The sequence below is a fragment of the Lissotriton helveticus genome, chromosome 3_1 (genome assembly GCF_964261635.1).
Source record: "Lissotriton helveticus chromosome 3_1, aLisHel1.1, whole genome shotgun sequence".
Classification (NCBI taxonomy): Eukaryota; Metazoa; Chordata; class Amphibia; order Caudata; family Salamandridae; genus Lissotriton; species Lissotriton helveticus.
Genome location: NC_136061.1, coordinates 1509941674 through 1509967641, shown reverse-complemented (window position 1 = coordinate 1509967641; position 25968 = coordinate 1509941674). Strand labels below are relative to the sequence as shown.

Genomic DNA, 25968 nt, shown 5'->3' with positions numbered 1-25968 from the left:
TCTGGGAACACAACCCTTTCAGAGAAAGGCTCATTCCGTTACTGTTTCATGATATAGTCTCATTGGTCATAGGTTCAATCACAGTAGCGTGGTCCAGTCCTCACTTCGATTGAGCCCTGTGTGAATGGTATTAAATTGAATGATGGATTTCAATTCCTCACGGTTTAGTAACTGCTGTAGGTTGCCACCTCTTTGTGGTAGTTTGATGGATTTCAGGACGGTCCATTGGAGGTCATCCGCTGTATGGTTCATGCTGGCATAATGTTCAACCAAAGGGGCGTTAGGAGTGCCGCACCTTATGCGACTCCGATGTTGACTTATTCTGGTCCTTATTTTTTGTGTAGTTTGTCCCACATACATCAGAGGGCAAGGACATAGAATTGCATAAATCACATTGTGACTGTTACAGTTTGTGAAATCTCTCATATCAATTGTGATGTTATTGTGACTAAACGTGCGCCCCTCAAGTGTCAGATCACAAACAATACAATGTCCACATTTAACGTGACCTCTCAGCGGGGGCAAGCCCCAGTTTGACTCAATCGTATTTGTGGGAGGTGGTGGGGGTAGGGCAGCTCGAACCAAATGGTCTTTTAGTTTTCTACTTTTCTTGAAAGCAAACAAAGGTTTATCAAAAGTTAATTGGCCTGAGTTTAAGGTTGGCCAATGCCGTAGAATTGTTTTACGGATTTTATCAGAGATTGGGGAAAAAGTTGTGACACAGGCAATTCTCTCTGTGCTGGGCCTCGTCTTGGGTTGGAGCAGGACCTCTCTAGGACAATACCATGCCCGTTTCGAGGCATTCCTCACTATCCTGCTTGGATAACCTCTTGATTTCAGTTTTGAGCACAAAATACCTGCCTCTTTGAAATAATCAGTTTTCGAGGAGCAATTCCGTCTAATCCGCAGGAACTGCGAATAGGGAAGTGAATCTTTCAGAGCTTTGGGGTGGTTACTGTTGTATCTGAGTAACGTATTACGCTCAGTCGGTTTTCTATAGAGGCGAGTAAGTAACTCCCCAGCCTCATGATAGATCATGAGATCCAAGAATGGTATCTCTGTTTTGTGATATGAGAGAGTGAACTGCAGATTGTCGCAGTTATTGTTCAGCCAGTGTAGGAACGAATTCAGACCTTCTCTCTCCGAATTCCAAATTAGAAAAATATCATCTATGTACCGGCGCCAAACCCCAATGCTGGTTCTGAATGGATTTGTGTCAGCTAGGATTGTGCCGGTCTCAAGCGCATCCATGTACAGAATGGCCAGATGGGGAGCAAAAATCGCTCCCATCGAGCATCCTTTTATCTGTTGGTAGAAGGTCCCGTCAAAGACAAAAAAGTTTTTTGTGAGACATAGTTCTAGCAATTGCAATATGAACAATGTCGGTACTCTATGTGGTCTAGGTCTGGAATCAAGTATTCTTTCAATGACCCGTAGAGCCGCTCCCTGAGGTATATTAGTGTAGAGCGACTCTACGTCCAATGTACATAGTGTTTGAATGTTGGGATCAAAGGGCTGGTGTTCAACAAGATTGATCATTTCCATGCTGTCACGGACATAACAGCACGTGGGAGGCACAAAGTCCTTAATGAAAAAGTCCACATAGGACCCTAATGGTTCCAAAATAGAACCACAAGCCGATACTATTGGTCGGCCTGGCGGGTTCTCACTGTCTTTATGAACCTTAGGGAGGGTGTAGATGACTGGAAGGCGAGGACACTTAACATTAAGGAAATTATATTCCTTCTTGCTAAGAAAGCCCTCATCCCTGGCAGCCGTGGTAATCTTTTTTATCAGGGCTTGGATTTCAATTGTTGGATTGCGGCCAAGTCTCAAGTAATGTTCCCTGTTATTCAGCTGTCGGTTAATTTCGTTTTTATAGGTATCAATATTTTGCAGGACAATGCTACAGAAAAGCTACAGAAAAAACAGGTTAGATTAAAATTGATGATATTAATGCTAACTGATTATCTCAAATCCGGAGTAATCCCACTTGGTCTACAAGTGCGTAATATCCCTGGGATCTTTACGGATAATCCTAAATATATTACTAACTTCAGTCATATTGGGACCACATGCTCAAGGCAGTGGTTGGCGCTTGGCATAGATATTGCTACAGAGACATTAAAAACACTTGAGATAGAAATTGCTGACTTGCTTAAACAAATTAATGATTCAGACCCCACAGCTGAGTGTAAAAAATTACTGGAACAAGTAGAGAAAACAATAGCCGATTATTGCCGTATTGAACAGAACAAGAAGGCCAATAAAGTTAAAAAGGATATCAGAAATTATAGCGCCGAGACAACTTATCCATATCTGAATAAAGATTTTTACACTAACAGACCATACTTCAACCCGCAGAATAGATCCTGGGGTCGTTTTAACAAACGACAGAACATAGTGGGGTTTTCAGACACCTCAGAAGACTCATCTGACAACTCAGATCCAGGTGAGGGAGGTAGCAACCGGGGTAGAGGGCGTGGTGGTGCACAAGGCAATTTTTTAGCCAGAGGCCAGCCTGGAACCCCGCAGAGAGGGAGGGCCAAGAAACCCAGAACATGGTTCAACGCTCCAGGGGAGCGGAGGACCCGCAACAACTTTTATCAGTGGTAATACCCACAACAGAGAATTTGACTGAAACATTACCTATTTTTAATTTATCTAACCATATTTTGCAGCATTCTGAATTAGAACTTTTGAAGAAAGGACTTTCCTTTGTCCCCACGGTTCGCCCAAATTATATGGAGTTACAAACAGAGTTACTTCGTTTTTTCAGACGGGTTCGGCTGAAAGCATTCTTTCAATTGCACCCAACGCCTGAACCAAATCGTAACACCCCCTTTGCCCCCCCTTCTACTTTCCTACCAACGGCGAGCATGATTCCGCCTGAGATCATCACGTTTGAGAAACTTATTCTCAAAGAACTTGAGATTCTGGAAAGGAAGAGATTATACATTCCTTACAATATTTCAAAAATCGAAAAGGAGGCAATAGACTCACTCAAATCTAACACTAACTTAATCATCAAGAGCGCTGATAAGGGTGGTGGCATTGTCCTGCAAAATATTGATACCTATAAAAACGAAATTAACCGACAGCTGAATAACAGGGAACATTACTTGAGACTTGGCCGCAATCCAACAATTGAAATCCAAGCCCTGATAAAAAAGATTACCACGGCTGCCAGGGATGAGGGCTTTCTTAGCAAGAAGGAATATAATTTCCTTAATGTTAAGTGTCCTCGCCTTCCAGTCATCTACACCCTCCCTAAGGTTCATAAAGACAGTGAGAACCCGCCAGGCCGACCAATAGTATCGGCTTGTGGTTCTATTTTGGAACCATTAGGGTCCTATGTGGACTTTTTCATTAAGGACTTTGTGCCTCCCACGTGCTGTTATGTCCGTGACAGCATGGAAATGATCAATCTTGTTGAACACCAGCCCTTTGATCCCAACATTCAAACACTATGTACATTGGACGTAGAGTCGCTCTACACTAATATACCTCAGGGAGCGGCTCTACGGGTCATTGAAAGAATACTTGATTCCAGACCTAGACCACATAGAGTACCGACATTGTTCATATTGCAATTGCTAGAACTATGTCTCACAAAAAACTTTTTTGTCTTTGACGGGACCTTCTACCAACAGATAAAAGGATGCTCGATGGGAGCGATTTTTGCTCCCCATCTGGCCATTCTGTACATGGATGCGCTTGAGACCGGCACAATCCTAGCTGACACAAATCCATTCAGAACCAGCATTGGGGTTTGGCGCCGGTACATAGATGATATTTTTCTAATTTGGAATTCGGAGAGAGAAGGTCTGAATTCGTTCCTACACTGGCTGAACAATAACTGCGACAATCTGCAGTTCACTCTCTCATATCACAAAACAGAGATACCATTCTTGGATCTAGTGATCTATCATGAGGCAGGGGAGTTACTTACTCGCCTCTATAGAAAACCGACTGAGCGTAATACGTTACTCAGATACAACAGTAACCACCCCAAAGCTCTGAAAGATTCACTTCCCTATTCGCAGTTCCTGCGGATTAGACGGAATTGCTCCTCGAAAACTGATTATTTCAAAGAGGCAGGTATTTTGTGCTCAAAACTGAAATCAAGAGGTTATCCAAGCAGGATAGTGAGGAATGCCTCGAAACGGGCATGGTATTGTCCTAGAGAGGTCCTGCTCCAACCCAAGACGAGGCCCAGCACAGAGAGAATTGCCTGTGTCACAACTTTTTCCCCAATCTCTGATAAAATCCGTAAAACAATTCTACGGCATTGGCCAACCTTAAACTCAGGCCAATTAACTTTTGATAAACCTTTGTTTGCTTTCAAGAAAAGTAGAAATATAAAAGACCATTTGGTTCGAGCTGCCCTACCCCCACCACCTCCCACAAATACGATTGAGTCAAACTGGGGCTTGCCCCCGCTGAGAGGTCACGTTAAATGTGGACATTGTATTGTTTGTGATCTGACACTTGAGGGGCGCACGTTTAGTCACAATAACATCACAATTGATATGAGAGATTTCACAAACTGTAACAGTCACAATGTGATTTATGCAATTCTATGTCCTTGCCCTCTGATGTATGTGGGACAAACTACACAAAAAATAAGGACCAGAATAAGTCAACATCGGAGTCGCATAAGGTGCGGCACTCCTAACGCCCCTTTGGTTGAACATTATGCCAGCATGAACCATACAGCGGATGACCTCCAATGGACCGTCCTGAAATCCATCAAACTACCACAAAGAGGTGGCAACCTACAGCAGTTACTAAACCGTGAGGAATTGAAATCCATCATTCAATTTAATACCATTCACACAGGGCTCAATCGAAGTGAGGACTGGACCACGCTACTGTGATTGAACCTATGACCAATGAGACTATATCATGAAACAGTAACGGAATGAGCCTTTCTCTGAAAGGGTTGTGTTCCCAGATAAATACTCCATGATGGAATGCATAACTGGCTGAAAGACAAGAAATCTGGCCTCCTGGGAGCAAAACGTTATGTGGTTTATTTTATTGAATACGTACCACCGTTTTTAATGTCACATTGTCACCATCACTACCTAATTGTCCGTGCACTCCCTCACACTGGTAGCATTAGCCCGCACAGCCATCCACTCCAAGATGGCCCCCACCAAGACAACTCGCCGTTCTATAATGGCACCCGCAATGAAGGTCACGTGACCAGCGTGGCTGCAGACAACTCCGCGCGCACTCTCAGTCCGTTGACTTGCAACCGGCACTGCCCGAGAAGCCACGGGAGAGACGAGTCTTTACCTTGACTTTGTAAGTAACTGCGAAATTTTAACACTGTCTGGTTATGGCCCGCTCTTAGTCTATGTGCTGATATATACCCCTTGCTATTACAGCGTCTGAAGGCCACATTGTTGGCAACCCCCGTGTATGGCCACCGTTGCCTACACGTAAACTCTTTATCCTGCTCCCCTGATGAGCTAAGTAAGGTAAGGAAGGTTCTTCCATAAACTACCACCCTGTTTTGTAGCCCCCTTGCACCTTGATACAGAATTCCCGCTCTGTTTTCAGCGCTGCCATCGTATGCAGTTGGAAACGGAATACGAATTCTCTAATGAACAATTCGTCTGGACCCCCAAAAAGACTTCCACGACATTTTACTACGTGGTATGTGGTTATTTTTACATCACGGTTCGCTGAAATTGTGAACCAGGGAATTCGTAACCTTGTGTTTTAAATTTACTCCCATTTCAGCACGATCTCTTCGGCCAAAAGCCTTGAAGTGAAGCACACCTCCCATGTGAGGCTTCATGCATAGATCCACTGAGGTATGATTACACTTATTGTGACTCATAATCCACAGGGCTATCCCCAATCACCTATTTACCCCTAGCCACGCAACTACTGAACCTGCACCGTCACCTCACGATGGAAATCCCTGTTCCCCAGTATACTACAAACTGAATTGATCACTATCACGGCACAACTGGTCGTCGCAGCCCTTCACGCACGTCACTGCGATTCCGAGGAGTATGAAAATGTTGTTATTATGTGCTTGATTAGGTCACAAACACCGTGCACTTGGTCACACACTGCGAATTCGTTACATAGTTGGCATACATCTGCAAACTACTCTTAAGTGTTTGAAATATCTCTTTTTCTCTTCGTTTCTCCTAAACAGGCTTTCTTACAATCAGACATGTCTTGTTCATTACAAATGTCCTGATGATGATCCCATGTATCTATTTGAGCAATAGGGATCGAAACGTCGACACCCATGAGTGGATTTACATTTACAATATTGACAAATAAGATTGTGTATACTCCACTCCAGGCGATACTGTTATTGATCTTTTACCTATTTACAGTGCCCTGTCCTTGCTCTCTTTCTTTGCCTGATAGACACCGCTTTCACCTTTATTCTATTTTTCTTTTCCCTCTTTTTTGTACGGCACAGGCTTGTGTCTTGTTATTACGTTTGTATTATAGGATTGAACATTGTTTCTTGATAAAATAAACTCCTTTCCCGGCTGGGTTTGGAAACTTTATCACGTATAGCTTTCCATTGTGTTTCTATACAGTATTGTTTTTTGGATTCTAAAATAAGCTAAGGACCCTTGTTCATTATAACGTTGTTATACCCATGGTACTTAGCTATCTGTTGGGTCCCCCTTGTGTCTTAAAAAAGCTTTAGTGCAATCACCAGGATTGCAGGGTTGTTCTAAACTCAATTTACCTCGGCACCGAGGTCGACCTTCCTAGTGCCCCTGTACACACACTTGTATATTCCCGAAATTACTTTTCTTTTTTCTCTTTTAGCCTTAGGAGATGTCAGACCATGCCCCTCTGTATACGATAGACCATATTAAGCATTTATGCACATTACCGTCACTCTTATCAGAAACCCCAGATGCTCCAACAACTGCAGCGTCCAGTCTTCCAGAACAGTTAGAAAAGCTACAGAAAAAACAGGTTAGATTAAAATTGATGATATTAATGCTAACTGATTATCTCAAATCCGGAGTAATCCCACTTGGTCTACAAGTGCGTAATATCCCTGGGATCTTTACGGATAATCCTAAATATATTACTAACTTCAGTCATATTGGGACCACATGCTCAAGGCAGTGGTTGGCGCTTGGCATAGATATTGCTACAGAGACATTAAAAACACTTGAGATAGAAATTGCTGACTTGCTTAAACAAATTAATGATTCAGACCCCACAGCTGAGTGTAAAAAATTACTGGAACAAGTAGAGAAAACAATAGCCGATTATTGCCGTATTGAACAGAACAAGAAGGCCAATAAAGTTAAAAAGGATATCAGAAATTATAGCGCCGAGACAACTTATCCATATCTGAATAAAGATTTTTACACTAACAGACCATACTTCAACCCGAAGAATAGACCCTGGGGTCGTTTTAACAAACGACAGAACATAGTGGGGTTTTCAGACACCTCAGAAGACTCATCTGACAACTCAGATCCAGGTGAGGGAGGTAGCAACCGGGGTAGAGGGCGTGGTGGTGCACAAGGCAATTTTTTAGCCAGAGGCCAGCCTGGAACCCCGCAGAGAGGGAGGGCCAAGAAACCCAGAACATGGTTCAACGCTCCAGGGGAGCGGAGGACCCGCAACAACTTTTATCAGTGGTAATACCCACAACAGAGAATTTGACTGAAACATTACCTATTTTTAATTTATCTAACCATATTTTGCAGCATTCTGAATTAGAACTTTTGAAGAAAGGACTTTCCTTTGTCCCCACGGTTCGCCCAAATTATATGGAGTTACAAACAGAGTTACTTCGTTTTTTCAGACGGGTTCGGCTGAAAGCATTCTTTCAATTGCACCCAACGCCTGAACCAAATCGTAACACCCCCTTTGCCCCCCCTTCTACTTTCCTACCAACGGCAAGCATGATTCCGCCTGAGATCATCACGTTTGAGAAACTTATTCTCAAAGAACTTGAGATTCTGGAAAGGAAGAGATTATACATTCCTTACAATATTTCAAAAATCGAAAAGGAGGCAATAGACTCACTCAAATCTAACACTAACTTAATCATCAAGAGCGCTGATAAGGGTGGTGGCATTGTCCTGCAAAATATTGATACCTATAAAAACGAAATTAACCGACAGCTGAATAACAGGGAACATTACTTGAGACTTGGCCGCAATCCAACAATTGAAATCCAAGCCCTGATAAAAAAGATTACCACGGCTGCCAGGGATGAGGGCTTTCTTAGCAAGAAGGAATATAATTTCCTTAATGTTAAGTGTCCTCGCCTTCCAGTCATCTACACCCTCCCTAAGGTTCATAAAGACAGTGAGAACCCGCCAGGCCGACCAATAGTATCGGCTTGTGGTTCTATTTTGGAACCATTAGGGTCCTATGTGGACTTTTTCATTAAGGACTTTGTGCCTCCCACGTGCTGTTATGTCCGTGACAGCATGGAAATGATCAATCTTGTTGAACACCAGCCCTTTGATCCCAACATTCAAACACTATGTACATTGGACGTAGAGTCGCTCTACACTAATATACCTCAGGGAGCGGCTCTACGGGTCATTGAAAGAATACTTGATTCCAGACCTAGACCACATAGAGTACCGACATTGTTCATATTGCAATTGCTAGAACTATGTCTCACAAAAAACTTTTTTGTCTTTGACGGGACCTTCTACCAACAGATAAAAGGATGCTCGATGGGAGCGATTTTTGCTCCCCATCTGGCCATTCTGTACATGGATGCGCTTGAGACCGGCACAATCCTAGCTGACACAAATCCATTCAGAACCAGCATTGGGGTTTGGCGCCGGTACATAGATGATATTTTTCTAATTTGGAATTCGGAGAGAGAAGGTCTGAATTCGTTCCTACACTGGCTGAACAATAACTGCGACAATCTGCAGTTCACTCTCTCATATCACAAAACAGAGATACCATTCTTGGATCTCATGATCTATCATGAGGCAGGGGAGTTACTTACTCGCCTCTATAGAAAACCGACTGAGCGTAATACGTTACTCAGATACAACAGTAACCACCCCAAAGCTCTGAAAGATTCACTTCCCTATTCGCAGTTCCTGCGGATTAGACGGAATTGCTCCTCGAAAACTGATTATTTCAAAGAGGCAGGTATTTTGTGCTCAAAACTGAAATCAAGAGGTTATCCAAGCAGGATAGTGAGGAATGCCTCGAAACGGGCATGGTATTGTCCTAGAGAGGTCCTGCTCCAACCCAAGACGAGGCCCAGCACAGAGAGAATTGCCTGTGTCACAACTTTTTCCCCAATCTCTGATAAAATCCGTAAAACAATTCTACGGCATTGGCCAACCTTAAACTCAGGCCAATTAACTTTTGATAAACCTTTGTTTGCTTTCAAGAAAAGTAGAAATATAAAAGACCATTTGGTTCGAGCTGCCCTACCCCCACCACCTCCCACAAATACGATTGAGTCAAACTGGGGCTTGCCCCCGCTGAGAGGTCACGTTAAATGTGGACATTGTATTGTTTGTGATCTGACACTTGAGGGGCGCACGTTTAGTCACAATAACATCACAATTGATATGAGAGATTTCACAAACTGTAACAGTCACAATGTGATTTATGCAATTCTATGTCCTTGCCCTCTGATGTATGTGGGACAAACTACACAAAAAATAAGGACCAGAATAAGTCAACATCGGAGTCGCATAAGGTGCGGCACTCCTAACGCCCCTTTGGTTGAACATTATGCCAGCATGAACCATACAGCGGATGACCTCCAATGGACCGTCCTGAAATCCATCAAACTACCACAAAGAGGTGGCAACCTACAGCAGTTACTAAACCGTGAGGAATTGAAATCCATCATTCAATTTAATACCATTCACACAGGGCTCAATCGAAGTGAGGACTGGACCACGCTACTGTGATTGAACCTATGACCAATGAGACTATATCATGAAACAGTAACGGAATGAGCCTTTCTCTGAAAGGGTTGTGTTCCCAGATAAATACTCCATGATGGAATGCATAACTGGCTGAAAGACAAGAAATCTGGCCTCCTGGGAGCAAAACGTTATGTGGTTTATTTTATTGAATACGTACCACCGTTTTTAATGTCACATTGTCACCATCACTACCTAATTGTCCGTGCACTCCCTCACACTGGTAGCATTAGCCCGCACAGCCATCCACTCCAAGATGGCCCCCACCAAGACAACTCGCCGTTCTATAATGGCACCCGCAATGAAGGTCACGTGACCAGCGTGGCTGCAGACAACTCCGCGCGCACTCTCAGTCCGTTGACTTGCAACCGGCACTGCCCGAGAAGCCACGGGAGAGACGAGTCTTTACCTTGACTTTGTAAGTAACTACGAAATTTTAACACTGTCTGGTTATGGCCCGCTCTTAGTCTATGTGCTGATATATACCCCTTGCTATTACAGCGTCTGAAGGCCACATTGTTGGCAACCCCCGTGTATGGCCACCGTTGCCTACACGTAAACTCTTTATCCTGCTCCCCTGATGAGCTAAGTAAGGTAAGGAAGGTTCTTCCATAAACTACCACCCTGTTTTGTAGCCCCCTTGCACCTTGATACAGAATTCCCGCTCTGTTTTCAGCGCTGCCATCGTATGCAGTTGGAAACGGAATACGAATTCTCTAATGAACAATTCGTCTGGACCCCCAAAAAGACTTCCACGACATTTTACTACGTGGTATGTGGTTATTTTTACATCACGGTTCGCTGAAATTGTGAACCAGGGAATTCGTAACCTTGTGTTTTAAATTTACTCCCATTTCAGCACGATCTCTTCGGCCAAAAGCCTTGAAGTGAAGCACACCTCCCATGTGAGGCTTCATGCATAGATCCACTGAGGTATGATTACACTTATTGTGACTCATAATCCACAGGGCTATCCCCAATCACCTATTTACCCCTAGCCACGCAACTACTGAACCTGCACCGTCACCTCACGATGGAAATCCCTGTTCCCCAGTATACTACAAACTGAATTGATCACTATCACGGCACAACTGGTCGTCGCAGCCCTTCACGCACGTCACTGCGATTCCGAGGAGTATGAAAATGTTGTTATTATGTGCTTGATTAGGTCACAAACACCGTGCACTTGGTCACACACTGCGAATTCGTTACATAGTTGGCATACATCTGCAAACTACTCTTAAGTGTTTGAAATATCTCTTTTTCTCTTCGTTTCTCCTAAACAGGCTTTCTTACAATCAGGCATGTCTTGTTCATTACAAATGTCCTGATGATGATCCCATGTATCTATTTGAGCAATAGGGATCGAAACGTCGACACCCATGAGTGGATTTACATTTACAATATTGACAAATAAGATTGTGTATACTCCACTCCAGGCGATACTGTTATTGATCTTTTACCTATTTACAGTGCCCTGTCCTTGCTCTCTTTCTTTGCCTGATAGACACCGCTTTCACCTTTATTCTATTTTTCTTTTCCCTCTTTTTTGTACGGCACAGGCTTGTGTCTTGTTATTACGTTTGTATTATAGGATTGAACATTGTTTCTTGATAAAATAAACTCCTTTCCCGGCTGGGTTTGGAAACTTTATCACGTATAGCTTTCCATTGTGTTTCTATACAGTATTGTTTTTTGGATTCTAAAATAAGCTAAGGACCCTTGTTCATTATAACGTTGTTATACCCATGGTACTTAGCTATCTGTTGGGTCCCCCTTGTGTCTTAAAAATGAATTGGATAAAAGGCACAGAGCCTAGCCTTATGCATGCACACATTTAATGATTACCCATTAGCTGCCTTTATAAGCATACATCAGCATCAAAATTCCAGAAAAAGAATACCAAAATAGCCTGTATAAACCCTTATATGTAACATAGGTCATAGCTCTCTATGATAGTCTTGTGGAAGTCACATGTTACTCTGTAGTAATTGTGTCAAATGATAACACTGAGCTTGAATCATTATAGAGGAGGTTATTAGCATGGGGATGTCTCCTTTGTGGCTTTCTGGAGTTTCACAGGATTCAGCAATAAATAAATACATTGAAAGAATAAAGTATTTTAGATCATTGAAAGACTACCAAGTAAAGATTCAAATGAATCTTGTTTTGCTTTGTTTTGTGTGGTTATATCATTGTCAATTGTGCCTACCATGTTTACATTAAGGGATAGTTTTCTGACATTGTTCACATTAAGAGCACCAATTTAAACTGAATATTAAAGATAATAATGCAATATATCCAATATGTTGTGTTTACTTTAACCAGGAGATGTGAAAGGGGATATCCTGATCAAGTATGGTGGAACATTATTAACTTCTTCACTTTTGCCAGCCTGTGAATCTTTTAAAGACATCTTCATAGTAGATTTTCTGGACAGTAATCTAAAACATGTTGATCAATGGATGAAGAAGGAGCTTGGGACAATCGTTCCAAGTGAGCTTGAAAAAAAAGACAGGTAAGATTATTGTGGGAACTGTATTTGTGTCTTACATTTCTTGTCTTTTGGGAGTACTTAACTTAGTTGCTGAATACTGGAGACTGTTATGAGTCCAGTGCATCAATCCTGAGGAGCATTATTATCATTTACTATTTGTACTTGTTCTCAAAAAAGCAAAGACTGCAATGCTCTTCCCAAGTTGGGCTTTCACATGAAAATCTGGAATTTCACAAGCATCTCACAAGCAAAGTGTAAATTATGTTGGGTTCATCACAACTAAAGTAAAATCAAGGTATGTTCTCATAAACTAAATGCTCAAGAGCCAACATCACCATCTATTGCTTACACCAGAGATTATAATAGCACTTAAGCATAGTAAATTGGGAAGCTCCATGAACTACGGGTAGGCAAATTGTTTGGAAATACATGAGTCAAGTCAAGTTTATTTTATCCATGAGTTGGAACTCCAAGGAGATCCACATACAAAGAATTCATAGAAGTGGATACAATATATACAATTTCTATAAAACATTAAAAGATTTGTAAAAAAACATTTAAGGCATACAATATTAATATCACTAGCCCAAGATTTACAGCAAGATCAATATAAGTTTAAGAAACATTTTTAACCCCTTCCATGCTCATGACGAGCTCAGCTCGTCATGCAGCACAGTGCTCCTGTGCTCATGATGAGCTGAGCTCGTCATTACCACACCCGTTTTTATTGCTGTCCAGCACAGCAGGGGAAAATCTCTAGCAGGGATGTGGTTAAAAGTTAACATTTCAAAAACAATTCCCTAGAGGGATCAGATAATAGCTGTAAAACAAATGAGGATGATCGTATGACTGTTTCAAGAAAATAGGTCTCAGCCATTTACAGTGGTGCAATTTAAGAGCGGGACAAACAGATAATACATGATTCAGGACTTAATCTCCATTTTGGCAAAAATTACATATTTCAGATGTTCCATACGATTTTGCTGTGGCAAAATTTAAAGATAGCATATCCAATCGCAACAAAATCCAAAAATGTCTGACCCCATGGAACATATTCCATGTTATATATGGTAGTAATTTTTTCATTGAGAGAGTATTTTTTACCTTTTGGTATTTCTTTTTTTAACAAAACCTCATTGTCCAAGGTAAAGCTGATATTTTAAGCAGGCCTTTAATTGAGGGGCAGGGATTGAGAGTAAGTATGGGCGAAATTTGCGAATTCGCGTACCGCGAATTCACGCGAAATCGAATTCGCAATCCGCAAAATCTGCAAATTCGTGCCCATTTTCGGATTTTTGGTTTTTTGTGTGTTCGTGGTTTTTTTTGTGTGTTCGCGGGGCTTTTTGCGTGTTCGCGGGCCGCTTGCATGGCGAAGTTACCCATGCGGTCGTGTATGGGCACAGCACCCTCTGGTTCACCACTGCCACCCTCTGGTTCATCACTGCCACGCTCTGGTTCACCACTGCCACCCTCTGGTTCACCCTTGCCACCCTCTGGTTCACCCCTGCCACCCTCGGGTTCGCCACTGCCACCCTCTGGTTCACCACTGCTACTCTCTGGTTCACCCCTGCCACCCTCTGGTTCAGCACTGTCACCCTCTGGTTCACCACTGCCACCCTCTGGTTCATGACTGCCACCCACTGGTTCATCACAGCACCTCTGGTTCACCACTGCCACCCTCTGGTTAACCACTGTCACCCTCTGGTTCAGCACTGCCACCCTCTGGTTCACCACTGCCACCCTCTGGTTCACCCCTGCCATGCTCTGGTTCACCACTGCCACCCTCTGGTTGATCACAGCACCCTCTGGTTCACCCCTGCCACCCTCTGGTTCAGCACTGTCAACCTCTGGTTCACCACTGCCACCCTCTGGTTCACGACTGCCACCCTCTGGTTCATCACAGCACCTCTGGTTCACCACTGCCACCCTCTGGTTAACCACTGTCACCCTCTGGTTCAGAACTGCCACCCTCTGGTTCACCACTGCCACTCTCTGGTTCACCACTGCCACCCTCTGGTTCACCCATGCCACCCTCTGGTTCACCACTGCCACCCTCTGTGCCACCCCTGCCACCATCTGGTTCATCACTGACACCCTCTGGTTCACCCCTGCCACCCTCAGGTTCACCCCTGCCACCCTCTGGTTCAGCACTGCCACCCTCTGGTTCAGCACTGTCACCCTCTGGTTCACCACTGCCACCCTATGGTTCATCACTGTCACCCTCTGGTTCATCACTGCCACCCTCTACCGAGGCGTTCCAGCGCAGGGAAGGGCGTTCCTGTGCGTGAACGCCTCCTAAAAGTGGCTGAGTGAAATCTACAAGATTTCTCTCAGTCACTTTTAGGTCAATGCTGCGTCGAAACCCTGTGCCTGCTTGAAGCAGGCGCAAGGCTTGATGCAGCATTGGGGAGATAGGGCCCCCCAGAGCATTTCTGGAGCTGCGTCGCAAGCGCGACGCAGCTCCAGCAATGCGCTGCTTTTACGGCACAGATGCGTGACGCATCTGTGCCGTTTTTGCCACAAGGTGTGCTGCATTGTAAATGCGGCGCACCATGGGTGGTGGAGCTGCGGCGCACAATAACTGGCGCATCCCTGGGGATGCGCCAGTTATTGTAAATCTGCCCCTATACATTTAGCCAACGAGGGAGCACTTACTGATTAGACAGTAGAAAGTACTCCAGTTGAGTAGAGGTATTGCACAAAAAGGTGGCATCTTCGTAGACAAACACGCAGGGCGGGATTCATTCTGCCTCCTGTTAGACTCGTTTTTTGTGCCCTTCTGCCCTCTGTCAGACTTGTTTTTCCCTTGTTTTTCTGCCCTTCTGTCCTCTTTAGACTGTTTTTTTGTGCCCTTCTGCCGTCTGTTAGACTCGTTTTCCCTTGTTTTTCTGCCCTTCTGCCCTTTGTTAGACTGCTTTTTGTGCCTTTCTGCCCTCTGCATCAGCACATCTTCACTCAGCGCTACCCCAGCATCACTCAGCACCACCACATCACCACTCAGCACCACCACAGCACCACTCAGTGCCACCACAGCATCACTCAGCACCACCACAGCATCACTCAGCACCACCACATTATCACTCAGCACCACCACAGCATCACTCAGCGCCACCACATTATCACTCAGCACCACCACAGCACCACTCAGCACCACCACAGCATCACTCAGCACCACCACAGCATCACTCAGCACCACCACAGCACCAACCAGCACCACCACAGCACCACTCAGTGCCACAACAGCATCACTCAGCACCACCACAGCATCACTCAGCACCACCACGTTATCACTCAGCACCACCACAGCACCACTCAGCACCACTCAGCACCACCCCAGCATCACTCAGCACCATTCCAGTATCACTCAGGACCACCACAGCACCACTCAGCATCACCACAGCACCACTCAGCACCACCATAGCACCACTCAGCGCCACCCCTGCATCAATCTGCGCAACCATTCAACAACAACTGGTTCAAATATGTTCTCTCAATGTTTCAAACTTTATTACAAATGTCACAAAAAGATGTTAATATTTCACTACTGTTCTTGGATTTTCGTCACAATAAAATACACTGAACATAATCTTCACAAAAGTTATTTACAAAAGTTTAAGCTATTGCTATTATAAATTAAAATCACTTTTATTTAAGTATTAATTATTTAAAACAATTAAAAGCCATTGTAATTTGTAATATCAATACAGCTAAGTCACGTAAATACAAAACATGTTGCATTACAAATGCTATAGGTGTCACATTTGCGAAAGTTATAACTATTGGCATTGTAAATGACAAAGCTATTAATTTAGCTATTTTCAAAACCAACACATAAATAAAAAAAATTGTCATTTACAAGACCAATAGATCAAACTTTCCTAATGCGAGACCTATTGCATTGCAAATGCTTGTTTTTATATCTGTCAGTGCTTCCTGTTCAGGTTTAATTTTCGTGACAGTCGCCTCATTGCCTACTTGTAACTATTCTCTGACCCTGCTTCAAGGGTCAGAGCAGGGTCAGAGAATAGTTGCAAGTAGGCAACGAGGCACCAGGAAGCACTTACAGGCTTACAGCAGCAGGTGCCCAAGTTGAAGTTAATTTCTTTGTAACCCTTTTGTAAAAGGTTACAAAAAATTAGCTTCAACTTTTGCACCTGCTGCTGTAACCCTGTAAGTGCTTGGCTGAAAATTCGTCTCCGCTGATTCGCGGATTTTACCGCGATTTCGTGAGACTCGCGGATCGCGAAATCGCAGAAAATCCGCAAATTCTACGAGCGGAACAAATTTTCAGCCCATGCTTAATTGAGAGTACTAAATCTGGCTCCAGCCCAAGTTGGGATCCAACGAACTTGAAATTTCTGTAGACTAGAGTCTGGTCCTTCTTGTCTACAATCATTTTCTTTCTCATGTAGTGCCTTAGGGCAGCGTTTCCCAAACTGGTCCGCGGACCCCCAGGGGTCCGTGACACATTCCCAGGGGGTCCACAGGACTTGATTGCCTACTGTTGTTGTAAAAAACAAAGCGCCCATGCGCCCTCACAGCACTAAGAGGTGTGAAAGTAGCTGGCGCCAGGGCAGCAAGACTACAATAGAATTGCAGCAACACCACACTGGCCAATCACCATTCCGCTTTAGTGCAAGCTGAAGGGTGATTGAAGTCACACTCGCACAGCAGTACGTGCGTTTCCTCTTCTTTTATGATAATATACTGATGTCTTCAGGTTTAGTATTGGCAGCTGCAGTGTGGCCTAGCAGGTCACGTTATCATTCAATCACCCAGCTCTCTGTACTGAGGTATTCCAGCCTCCTAATCAGCCTGATGGCAATCTGGTTACTTTAAAGACGAGCGACAGCATGAAGATGAGCAGAGCTGTAGTCACTACAAATAGCATCATGGGACGGCATGGGTTTACATTTATGCAAGGGAGTTAGTCTATGTGACGGTAATAACTAGAGGGAATAATAGCTGTTTAAGTCTACGAGGAGCACTTGCAAAAGGTAGCGAGATGTGTTATGCTGCAACTGGCCAAATCACTTAATTTCCCCCTGCCTGAATGTGTAATGTAAATACGGTGCTCATGTAAAGCGCTCCAAAACCTTCGGGTTGAGTTCGCGCTATACAAAATATGCAAAAAATCAAAAGTGTATGAAGGTTCACCGGTCTGAACCTGGAGGAACCAGTCGCTAGGGTCTTCAGGGAGCTACAAGCTGCCCTCGTGTAAAACACCTATTTGTGTATGCCTGAACGGTTGTGGAATATGCTCCCTTATCAGGACCACTTAATAGACACTGACATCGAAGAAAAGGCACCGTAAAACATTTAGGGGCCGATTATGATAGAGGATTTTCCGCCTCCTCCGGGCCGGCGGAAGCCACCGCCGGCCCGGAGGAGGCGGAAAATCCTCTGCGGAGTCACCAAAGACCCACCGCCGCATTACGATGGCTGGTGGGTCTTGGATTCTGTCCACTGCTTTTCCGCCGCGGTCGGATTACAACCGCGGCGGAAAAAGCTCTCCTTTGGCTGGCAGTGTCTATCAGACACCGCCAGCCAAATTAGGAAGCATTAGTAAACATGCTTTTCCGCGGCGGTTTTTCCGCCGTGGAAAAGCATGTGTACTTTTGCTTTTGGGGGCCCGTTGCGGGCCCCCAGGGCGTAGGCGGGTGGGGGGTGCACATGGGGGGTACCTATGGTACCCCCCAGCATTTACATGCACAAAGCGGCAGGCACCGCGCGGTGCCTGCCGCTTTGTGCATGTAAATGTTACACATGCACTTTTAACATTGCGGCGGGTGCTGCTTGAAGCAGCACCCGCCGCAATGTTAAATATCCAGGATGTGACCGCCAGGGTGGCGGTCACATCCTGATTTGCACGGAGGGACCTCCGCAGTCCATGCGGACGGTCCCTCCACCTCTGGGATGGCGGACGGACGCAAGTCCGTCCGCCATCCTATTCGGCCCCTTAAAGTGGGCTCCCAGACGTCATCAAGAGGAAGCTAGAAGAACCAAGCATTGTCATAGTCAGTAGGCCCGGCACTGCCTGCGAGTCTTGACTCTGTCATTGCTTATTTTGTTCTCTGTAAAAGTTTGTTAGGGGGCTACCGGGGGACAAGGCAATATTAAAAAACATCTTTGGTTGGAAGCTTTTGTGTCAAGAAATACACATTTATTACAGTCTGGAAATAAGTGCTATGTGCAAATTACTGAGTGAGATTAGCTAAAGTGGGCTGGCACACTGACTTGTGAATGGGGCAACCGTCCAACAAAGCATTACTACAACCAAAATCTTTGCAAACGTGAGACCTAGAAGGCATGAAAGACTGTAAGAAAGGGGGGGGGAGAAAAGTGTGAGGTAAGTAGGTATTATGAAAGAAGGTCGATTTTGTCAAGAGACAGGAAGGTGGGTAAGTAGTGTCTGGGGAGAAGGGAATCGAGGGAAGAAAGGAACAAAGGGTGAACAGAAGACGAACAAGCGCGGCCGAATTTCAGTGTAATTTTGAGTGACATTCAAATACTATGAGTTACACTTCAAGCATTCATAGGTTATCACAAGCACTTACCTACTTTAAACTGCAACAGTGTGAGTTCCTGGCACTGGGCTCCAGCCTCAGGCCATAACTTCTGCAGTGCACACCAGGCACGCAACGCCCATTGGGCTCAAAGGGCTTCAGCCCCCCTCCTCCCCTGTCGTGTGTGGCAGCCCGGGCTGAGACAGCTTCCCGGGCTGACATACAGTCGCACCTGAGTACATCACAGGTCTTTAAAAGACCACTTGCTTGTTAATGAGGTCGAGATGCAGAACCATCCTTCCCATTAAAATTCTTGAGTTTTGCAAATTTTTCAATATAAAATAATAAAACCTTTAGTAATGCAAGTATTTATTTGGTGTGTACTTGTTTGTGTATTTTTTGCGAATGACTGTTTTCATTTTTTGAAATTTAATTTGTACAAATTGCTTGGGGGTCCCCGGCTTCCAGTATTGATTCAGTGGGGGTCCTCAGAAGTCAAAAGTTTGGGAACCAGTGCCTTAGGGAATCACCTTCACTCTTCTCAAGACAGGCAACCCATCAAAGAACACCCACCAGACCTTGGACATAATCACTTTTAATACCCATTTTCAACCTTAATGCTGCCACAGAAACTGAGGTGTTACTGGAGTTATGTCTTCTCAACACCTGCCCTTCAATGTTATACAAAAATCCCTATCTAGCAATATTTATAAACTCCACTGCGGGAAACATCCTTTACAACGCAACTTTTACCACGCAGTGCCTTTACGACGCAACTTTTACACCGCAAACCATTACAACGCTTTGCACTGGGGGGTGCTCTAGGATAGGGAATAGGTTTAATTTACTATCCAACACCTTCCCTACTATCCACGGGGACTGGAGTTGGAATAGTAAATTAAACCATTCACTATCCAGCGCCCCAAAGCACTATGTGTTGTAAAGGCATGCGTGGTAAAAGCATGCGTTGTAATGTCATACATCTCTCCACTGCATATATTAGTGTAGTGGGGATTTTAGCCCGATATACCACGAAATGGTGGAAAAAATGTCTTCTACCTGTAGTCCCACAGAATGCACCCAACCCCTTAGCCTGGGACTAGGCTTTAAACGTGTTATTTGAGATGTAATCACTGTCATTAAATTTGCTGCACATTATTTTCCCTAGAAAGTTATGTCTTCACAAATTCCAATTTTTGAATACCTAAATGCCAGGGGAATATTGTTACAATCCCTCCAGTTGATTATTGAGACTCTTAGGGTTAAGATCCAGGATCACTATGTCGTCCACATAAAGGAGACATGATACTAGCTGTCCCCCAATATTCGGTGGTAAACCTATACTTTGGAATACGGAGGCGGGCAGATCCAAAATATATGAAGAAAAAAGCAATGGGGTAAGCAGGCAGCCTTGTCTGAAGCCGTTCTTTGTTGGAATTTCTCTTGAAAGACCACGATCGCCCCCTAATAGTACTCTGCCACAGATTTAGGAATGGAGGGCAATAATTAGGTGCAATATGGTGCCTGGCATGCCAAGGTCCAACAGCTTTTTTTACAGCACCTGGCAATCCACTTTGTCAGAAGCCGTGGAAAAATCTAAAAATGCAGCATATATCACACCACCTCTAATAACCACATAGGTTTACTTAATGAGTTGTAGAACAGCAATATTGTCTCGGGTTCCATTCTTTTTCCTAAAGCTAATTTTCCCCCCTGGTATGATTTTGCTGCTCCTCTGCACAGGTGTTAACCCTGTGTCAACATACATTTGGACAAGACTTTGCCAACTGCATCTAATAAAGCATTCTGGGGATAGTTTACATGGATTTTACAGTCCCCCTTTTTAAAAAGAGAAACTATAATACTTCTAGTCCCAGACGTATTCACATGACCTATTCTCTTAGCAAAATTTAAAGACCGTAAATAGTAATGTGGACCAAAGGGTAGCTTCCTGTTTTACTATGGATATTGGAACTGCATCTGGACCCATGGCAGCAGAAGAGTGCATCCCTAAAATAGCAGACTCAATTTCCTTCATAGTTGGAGAGTTATTGCAGGCTATACTGGGTTCCAAAACTAAGAGACTCTCTATCTTACCATTTGCCGAATATAGTGCAGAAATGAAAGTGACCAAACTTCTCCAATTGGGGAAGTGGTAGATCTAGCCCTTGTCCCACACCCTTCTATTACTTCATCCCAGAAGTTTCTCATATGACACTTGGAGGCAGCCTCTCTTAGATCTATCCAAATCTGATCATAAGCTAGGATTTTTAAGCTTGCCTTTAAGCGGCTTCTATGCCTTTTCAAGAAACACAGGAAATGATTTCTCTAGTAGAGTACAAAATAAATTTGTTTCCTGACCAGACAACGCATTTCTTTATTCACCTGGTGGATTGGAAGAGGAATTTATTTTATCAGAACCTTGGGGAGTTTTCTGGTAGAATTTGTTACAATCTGCTTCATAAACTGGTTAGAAAAGTTCAAAATGTTGACCTCTCAGGAATCCACAATGTTAACTGCATTTTCTAACATACCCTTAAGATAGATATCAATCTGGGGTCCCTCTGGTATGACCCTGAATTATTATTACATTTTGATGTGGCCTTATCACATTTTCAAGAGCTAGCAGGAGTTGTATTTGCCTCTATGATAAAAAGCAGCAAACAATGATCGCTATTAATGGAGTCGATTAATTTTAATTCACCTAACTAGTGAAAGGGGTTATATCCAACAATAGGATAGTCCAAAATAGCCTCACCCATCATGAGAGATTTATGGGTATACTCTGCAGGAGAGTCAGAGGGCATCTCCCATTACCAATTAAGCAATCATTGCTTCTCAATTGGTCAAGGAGAATCTTTCCTCTCATATCACTTTTAGTTTTAGATGGAAAGGATATGGGTTAATAAACAAAGCTTCCTCTTTTTCTACTTCATGAAATAAATTGAAAGCATGGTTGAAGATTTTACAGTGTAAGCCTCCTGCCAAGAAGGCATGAGGGGCATTCGCCTTATCAACATTAGTTTTAATAAAAGTAAAAACCTTCTGCACAAGATCATTATACAAGGCATTGGGAGGAATATAGGTGTTTATCACTGAGATTGGTGCCAACACTTCTCCCCTGCATTAGGGAACAATGTTATTGCTATAAAAAGGTTAGAGGAATCCCTGTAGCTGTCACATTTCTTATTTGTCAAAAGAGTCAATGCCCCCCCTTTTACATGGCCTTTCCAGCACAGCACCAGCACACAAGCTCTCCTGGAGACAAATTATGTCAGCATTTAGATCACTCAAAAATAGCAGCTTCTATTTACTTTTCTTTATTCCTGCCACGTTCCATGAGACCACTTTCAATTCATTGCTAATTGTAATGCTGTATTGAGGGGGGTGGCTCATTTTTTAATTTCATCATTTTCATAATCAGCGTGAACATTAACAGATCGGCCAGTAGTTGCAAGTCTTCCATTTGTTCCTATGTGAACTTTCGACCCTTTTGGATCCAACAAAAAAACCCAAGTTAGAGAAGGAACTTATCAATCCCCCCTGTTATTATACAGCGAATCAGACCCCTTATCCTGGCCATTGACTCCCTCATAAGCGGGAAACAGAACGATACCTTTTCGTTCAAGACATTCGCTGTTTTCCAGTACCATGTTCATAACAGTTTTAGAGTGAAAAATGACCCTTGTTTTTATCCCCGGCCCACTATGGGACAGGGAGACCAATGAACTGTCACTGCTTTTGATTAAATTCAAGTTCTTTATTTCTGCAAAACAAGCTAGTAAAGATGCACGATTCAGAATTATATCAGAGTTAAAGAGGGGGACAAAATCTCATAAGGAGGTATTAACATCGCTGGGGAGAGAAGGGTAATCTTCTTGGTCAGATGATATCAAAGTTACTTTTGCCCTACCTGAATCCAAAAAGAAACAGCTGCCGGATTGAGTGAAGAGGGACCAGCAATGGGTGAAGGGGAGGGAGACACAGCAACTGCCCCTGGAACGCTCCTTTCTACGGGGGAGATGATAATTGGAGCGGTGGGTCAATATTTAGCCATTTCTGTATTTAACCTTAAATGGATGCCTAAGTCCATTCTAAAATGTTCTCTCCATCTCAAGCAAACATTTTTGGGGCCTTTTTTTTTACAAAATTTGCTGATTGGATCTGTTTGCCCCTCTCAATTTTTTTGTTTTGTCCTTACACTTAAATTAAGTGTTTCCCATTGAGGCAGCCACACTTAACTTCCAACTTCATGTTCCAGATTTGGTGATTTCACAGAAAATCCATGTGCTACAGGCTCCACAGAACAGGGTGTCAAAAGGTGTTAAATCAGGGTTTTCTGCCTCAGATCCTTTTTTGTGGAAATCCTTGGGTGCTTTAACCAGGGAATTTCCTGCTTGTGAGCAGACGTTAAGGCTTGGAACCCGAGGAGTTAAACCATTATTCTCATCTTCTGCAGTCACCCGAGTAAATACCCTTTGGCGGGTAGCTCTCAATTTACCTAGAGTTATCTTTTCCCTATCTTCTTTAACACTAGTTAGTACCTTCAGAATCCTGGTGACACTATCTTGAACAGAATCGGACCCTGCTACAAAGTTATCTAGGAGGGCCTAGATGGAGGATAGAATTGTCTCTAAGCAGAACAGTGAATCGGAGACTTGTGCCTCCTGGCTTGGAAGATTACATGACAAATTACCAAACAGTTCCAAGTCTGGTCTTGCCTATATTTGAGATATGATTGAAGGATGTTCCAAGGGTGTACTACTAAAGAGCTGCAGGCCAGTTATCAGTGAGGGTGTAACCGGAGTTTTGTAAGATTTTATCCATCTTTTGCACCCTGCACCTGTGAATAAACTCCAGATCTATGTCCGGAAGTGTAATATCTTCTCTTAGTAGACAGGGTGCTTCCTCTTGGGTTAGTACTTCAATATCCCCCTCAGGGGTAATAGGGTATTGAGAATGCACAGAAGGATTATCAACACTTTGTCCAGGAGGATATTTATTACTGCACTTCATATCATCTTGGGTTGTTTCTTACCTGTTAGTGGGTTAATGTGCGATGATCTGTTCCCCAAAGAGTTACATTTAGTTTTGACCCATACCCTTGACATGATCAGGCAACCGGAGCAAAGTTTCCTTGCTGTAATTTTGGTCCTTCTCCCCATATGTCTACGGTGTTTGCCAGATAGGGTTAATCGCACAAGAAATTCAGTCTAGGCAAAACCCAATTATTTAAAAGGCAGTCCTTGAATAGGGAAAGAGAATAGTTGCAAAGTTCTTTCCTGGCAGCTTATTATTCAAACACTATTGTCTGAGACAGCAAAAGGAAGTATGCTGCATCTAGGGGTGCACAGGGTGGCAAACCACACCAAGTTTTAGCTCGGTTGCTTCCACTGCGACACACTCAAGCCCCTGGTGAGGCCCCCATTAATGGGGGGCTTATGCTGTGTTTAACAGTAACTTCACCTCCTTGTTTTTTTTCTCCACCTTCCACCACCAGGCAAATCATACCACCACGGCCTGAGCAAACTTGTACTGGTGGCCAGACCGAGAACCAAGAGAGCCGCTGCAATGAATTCAGGCAGCCAAATAAAAGTGGCATTCCAGGAGTAGCCCTCCTACGGTTATTACCCCCTCAGGTCATACTTGTGGCCTCTCTGGCGGTCTCGTGGGATTTTGTCACAGGGCAACAGGGTTGGAGGGAAGAGGGAACCAGCTAGTTGTAGGACTCTCTAAAGGCCTCCCAAGGGGTGTTGCAGGGCAGGAAAATGTGAAGCAAGAGACTTCCAACTCGTTGCCGGCTGGAGGGGGCAGGTGAGAAGTCAGATGAACCCCGCTCAATCCACCTCACACTGTTGTGAGCTTACCAAGCTCGAGAACGGTCTTGAAGGCAGACTTCATTACCTCAGAGTGAGCGGTCCATTCTTCTGTTGGACCAAAGCTGGCTTGGAACCAGGGCTCGATGGCAAGAAGCTCAGACAGCACCGCCTCAGCGCGAGCAGCACAGGCGACCCTGCATTGCTCCTCTCATTTCATTTCTTGCCAAGCCCACAGCACAGAACAGAACTGTACATCATTCGCCTTAAGTTTCTGCAAACTTCAGCACTAACTTTTCCTCCTCAGCTCATTGTCCTTGAGATTATTTTATGTAATAAAAACTTCACACAAACAAAAGCGCAAATTCATGAACCACAGTGGAAAATACTGAGGCAAAGATTGTTTAAATCATATGAAAAGAATCTTAGCCCCCCCCCCTCACAAGTGAAAACATAGCAAATATGCCAACATTTCCATGTTATAACATATTTATCCCTCTAGGTTGCTCAGTTGACTAAAATAGAGTACCCTTGAGCAAGAGGACCTTAAGGCTTTTTCAGAAATTAGAAATGATTAGGCATGGTTGTATCATTGCTGACCTGATTGTAGGAGACCCATGACTCTATTTCTAAATGCAGCTGATTAACTGCCCTAATATAATTAATAAAACCTTCACAATCTCACTGTGAAACACTTATAAGATATAAAAATCAGCATCCCTAAGCCCAAATTCTTAAAAACTATTTCATCATGAGCCAAGCAAAACATTTGACTATTATCAATTGAACGAAGAAAGAAACAAATTGAATGAATTCAGGAGAGGGAAATGCAGCAGAAATGTTAAGTGGTTATATTTTCAGTCAGTCAGTCAGTCGGCTCGGAAGACGGCGAAGAGGTACCGACGGATAGAGCGGTGCTTCCCTCGTTTCCTGAGCGGTTGCCAGGCGGGGTGGAGCCCTCTACTTCAACTATAATGTGACATACAAAACATCTGGGAGTAAAGACTACACCTAGGAATTCAGGTGATCTTTTTCCATGTTGCAGCTTGTTTGTCATGTAATCACTTTTTAATCTTTCACAACACTTTTTTGCAGTAGCATTATTTAATATCGAGGTCCTGATGAAAGCAAAGGGCTCCTTAGTCCCCTCAATTTGCTGAAACATGTTAACCATTTTTTCTAGGTAGACATTTGTTAAATCTACCTTTGCTGCT

At 43.7% G+C, this 25968-nt stretch overlaps 1 protein-coding gene across 1 annotated transcript in view; it reads left to right on the top strand.

Annotated features, from left to right (window-relative positions):
• The window catches only part of LOC144825018 (indolethylamine N-methyltransferase-like), a 75910-nt gene that overhangs the window by 31494 nt on the left and 18448 nt on the right, over positions 1-25968 (top strand). The window contains exon 2 of the mRNA XM_078683932.1: positions 12264-12453. Within this exon, the coding sequence (XP_078540058.1) occupies positions 12264-12453 (190 nt within the window). The remainder of the gene's footprint in view (positions 1-12263; positions 12454-25968) is intronic.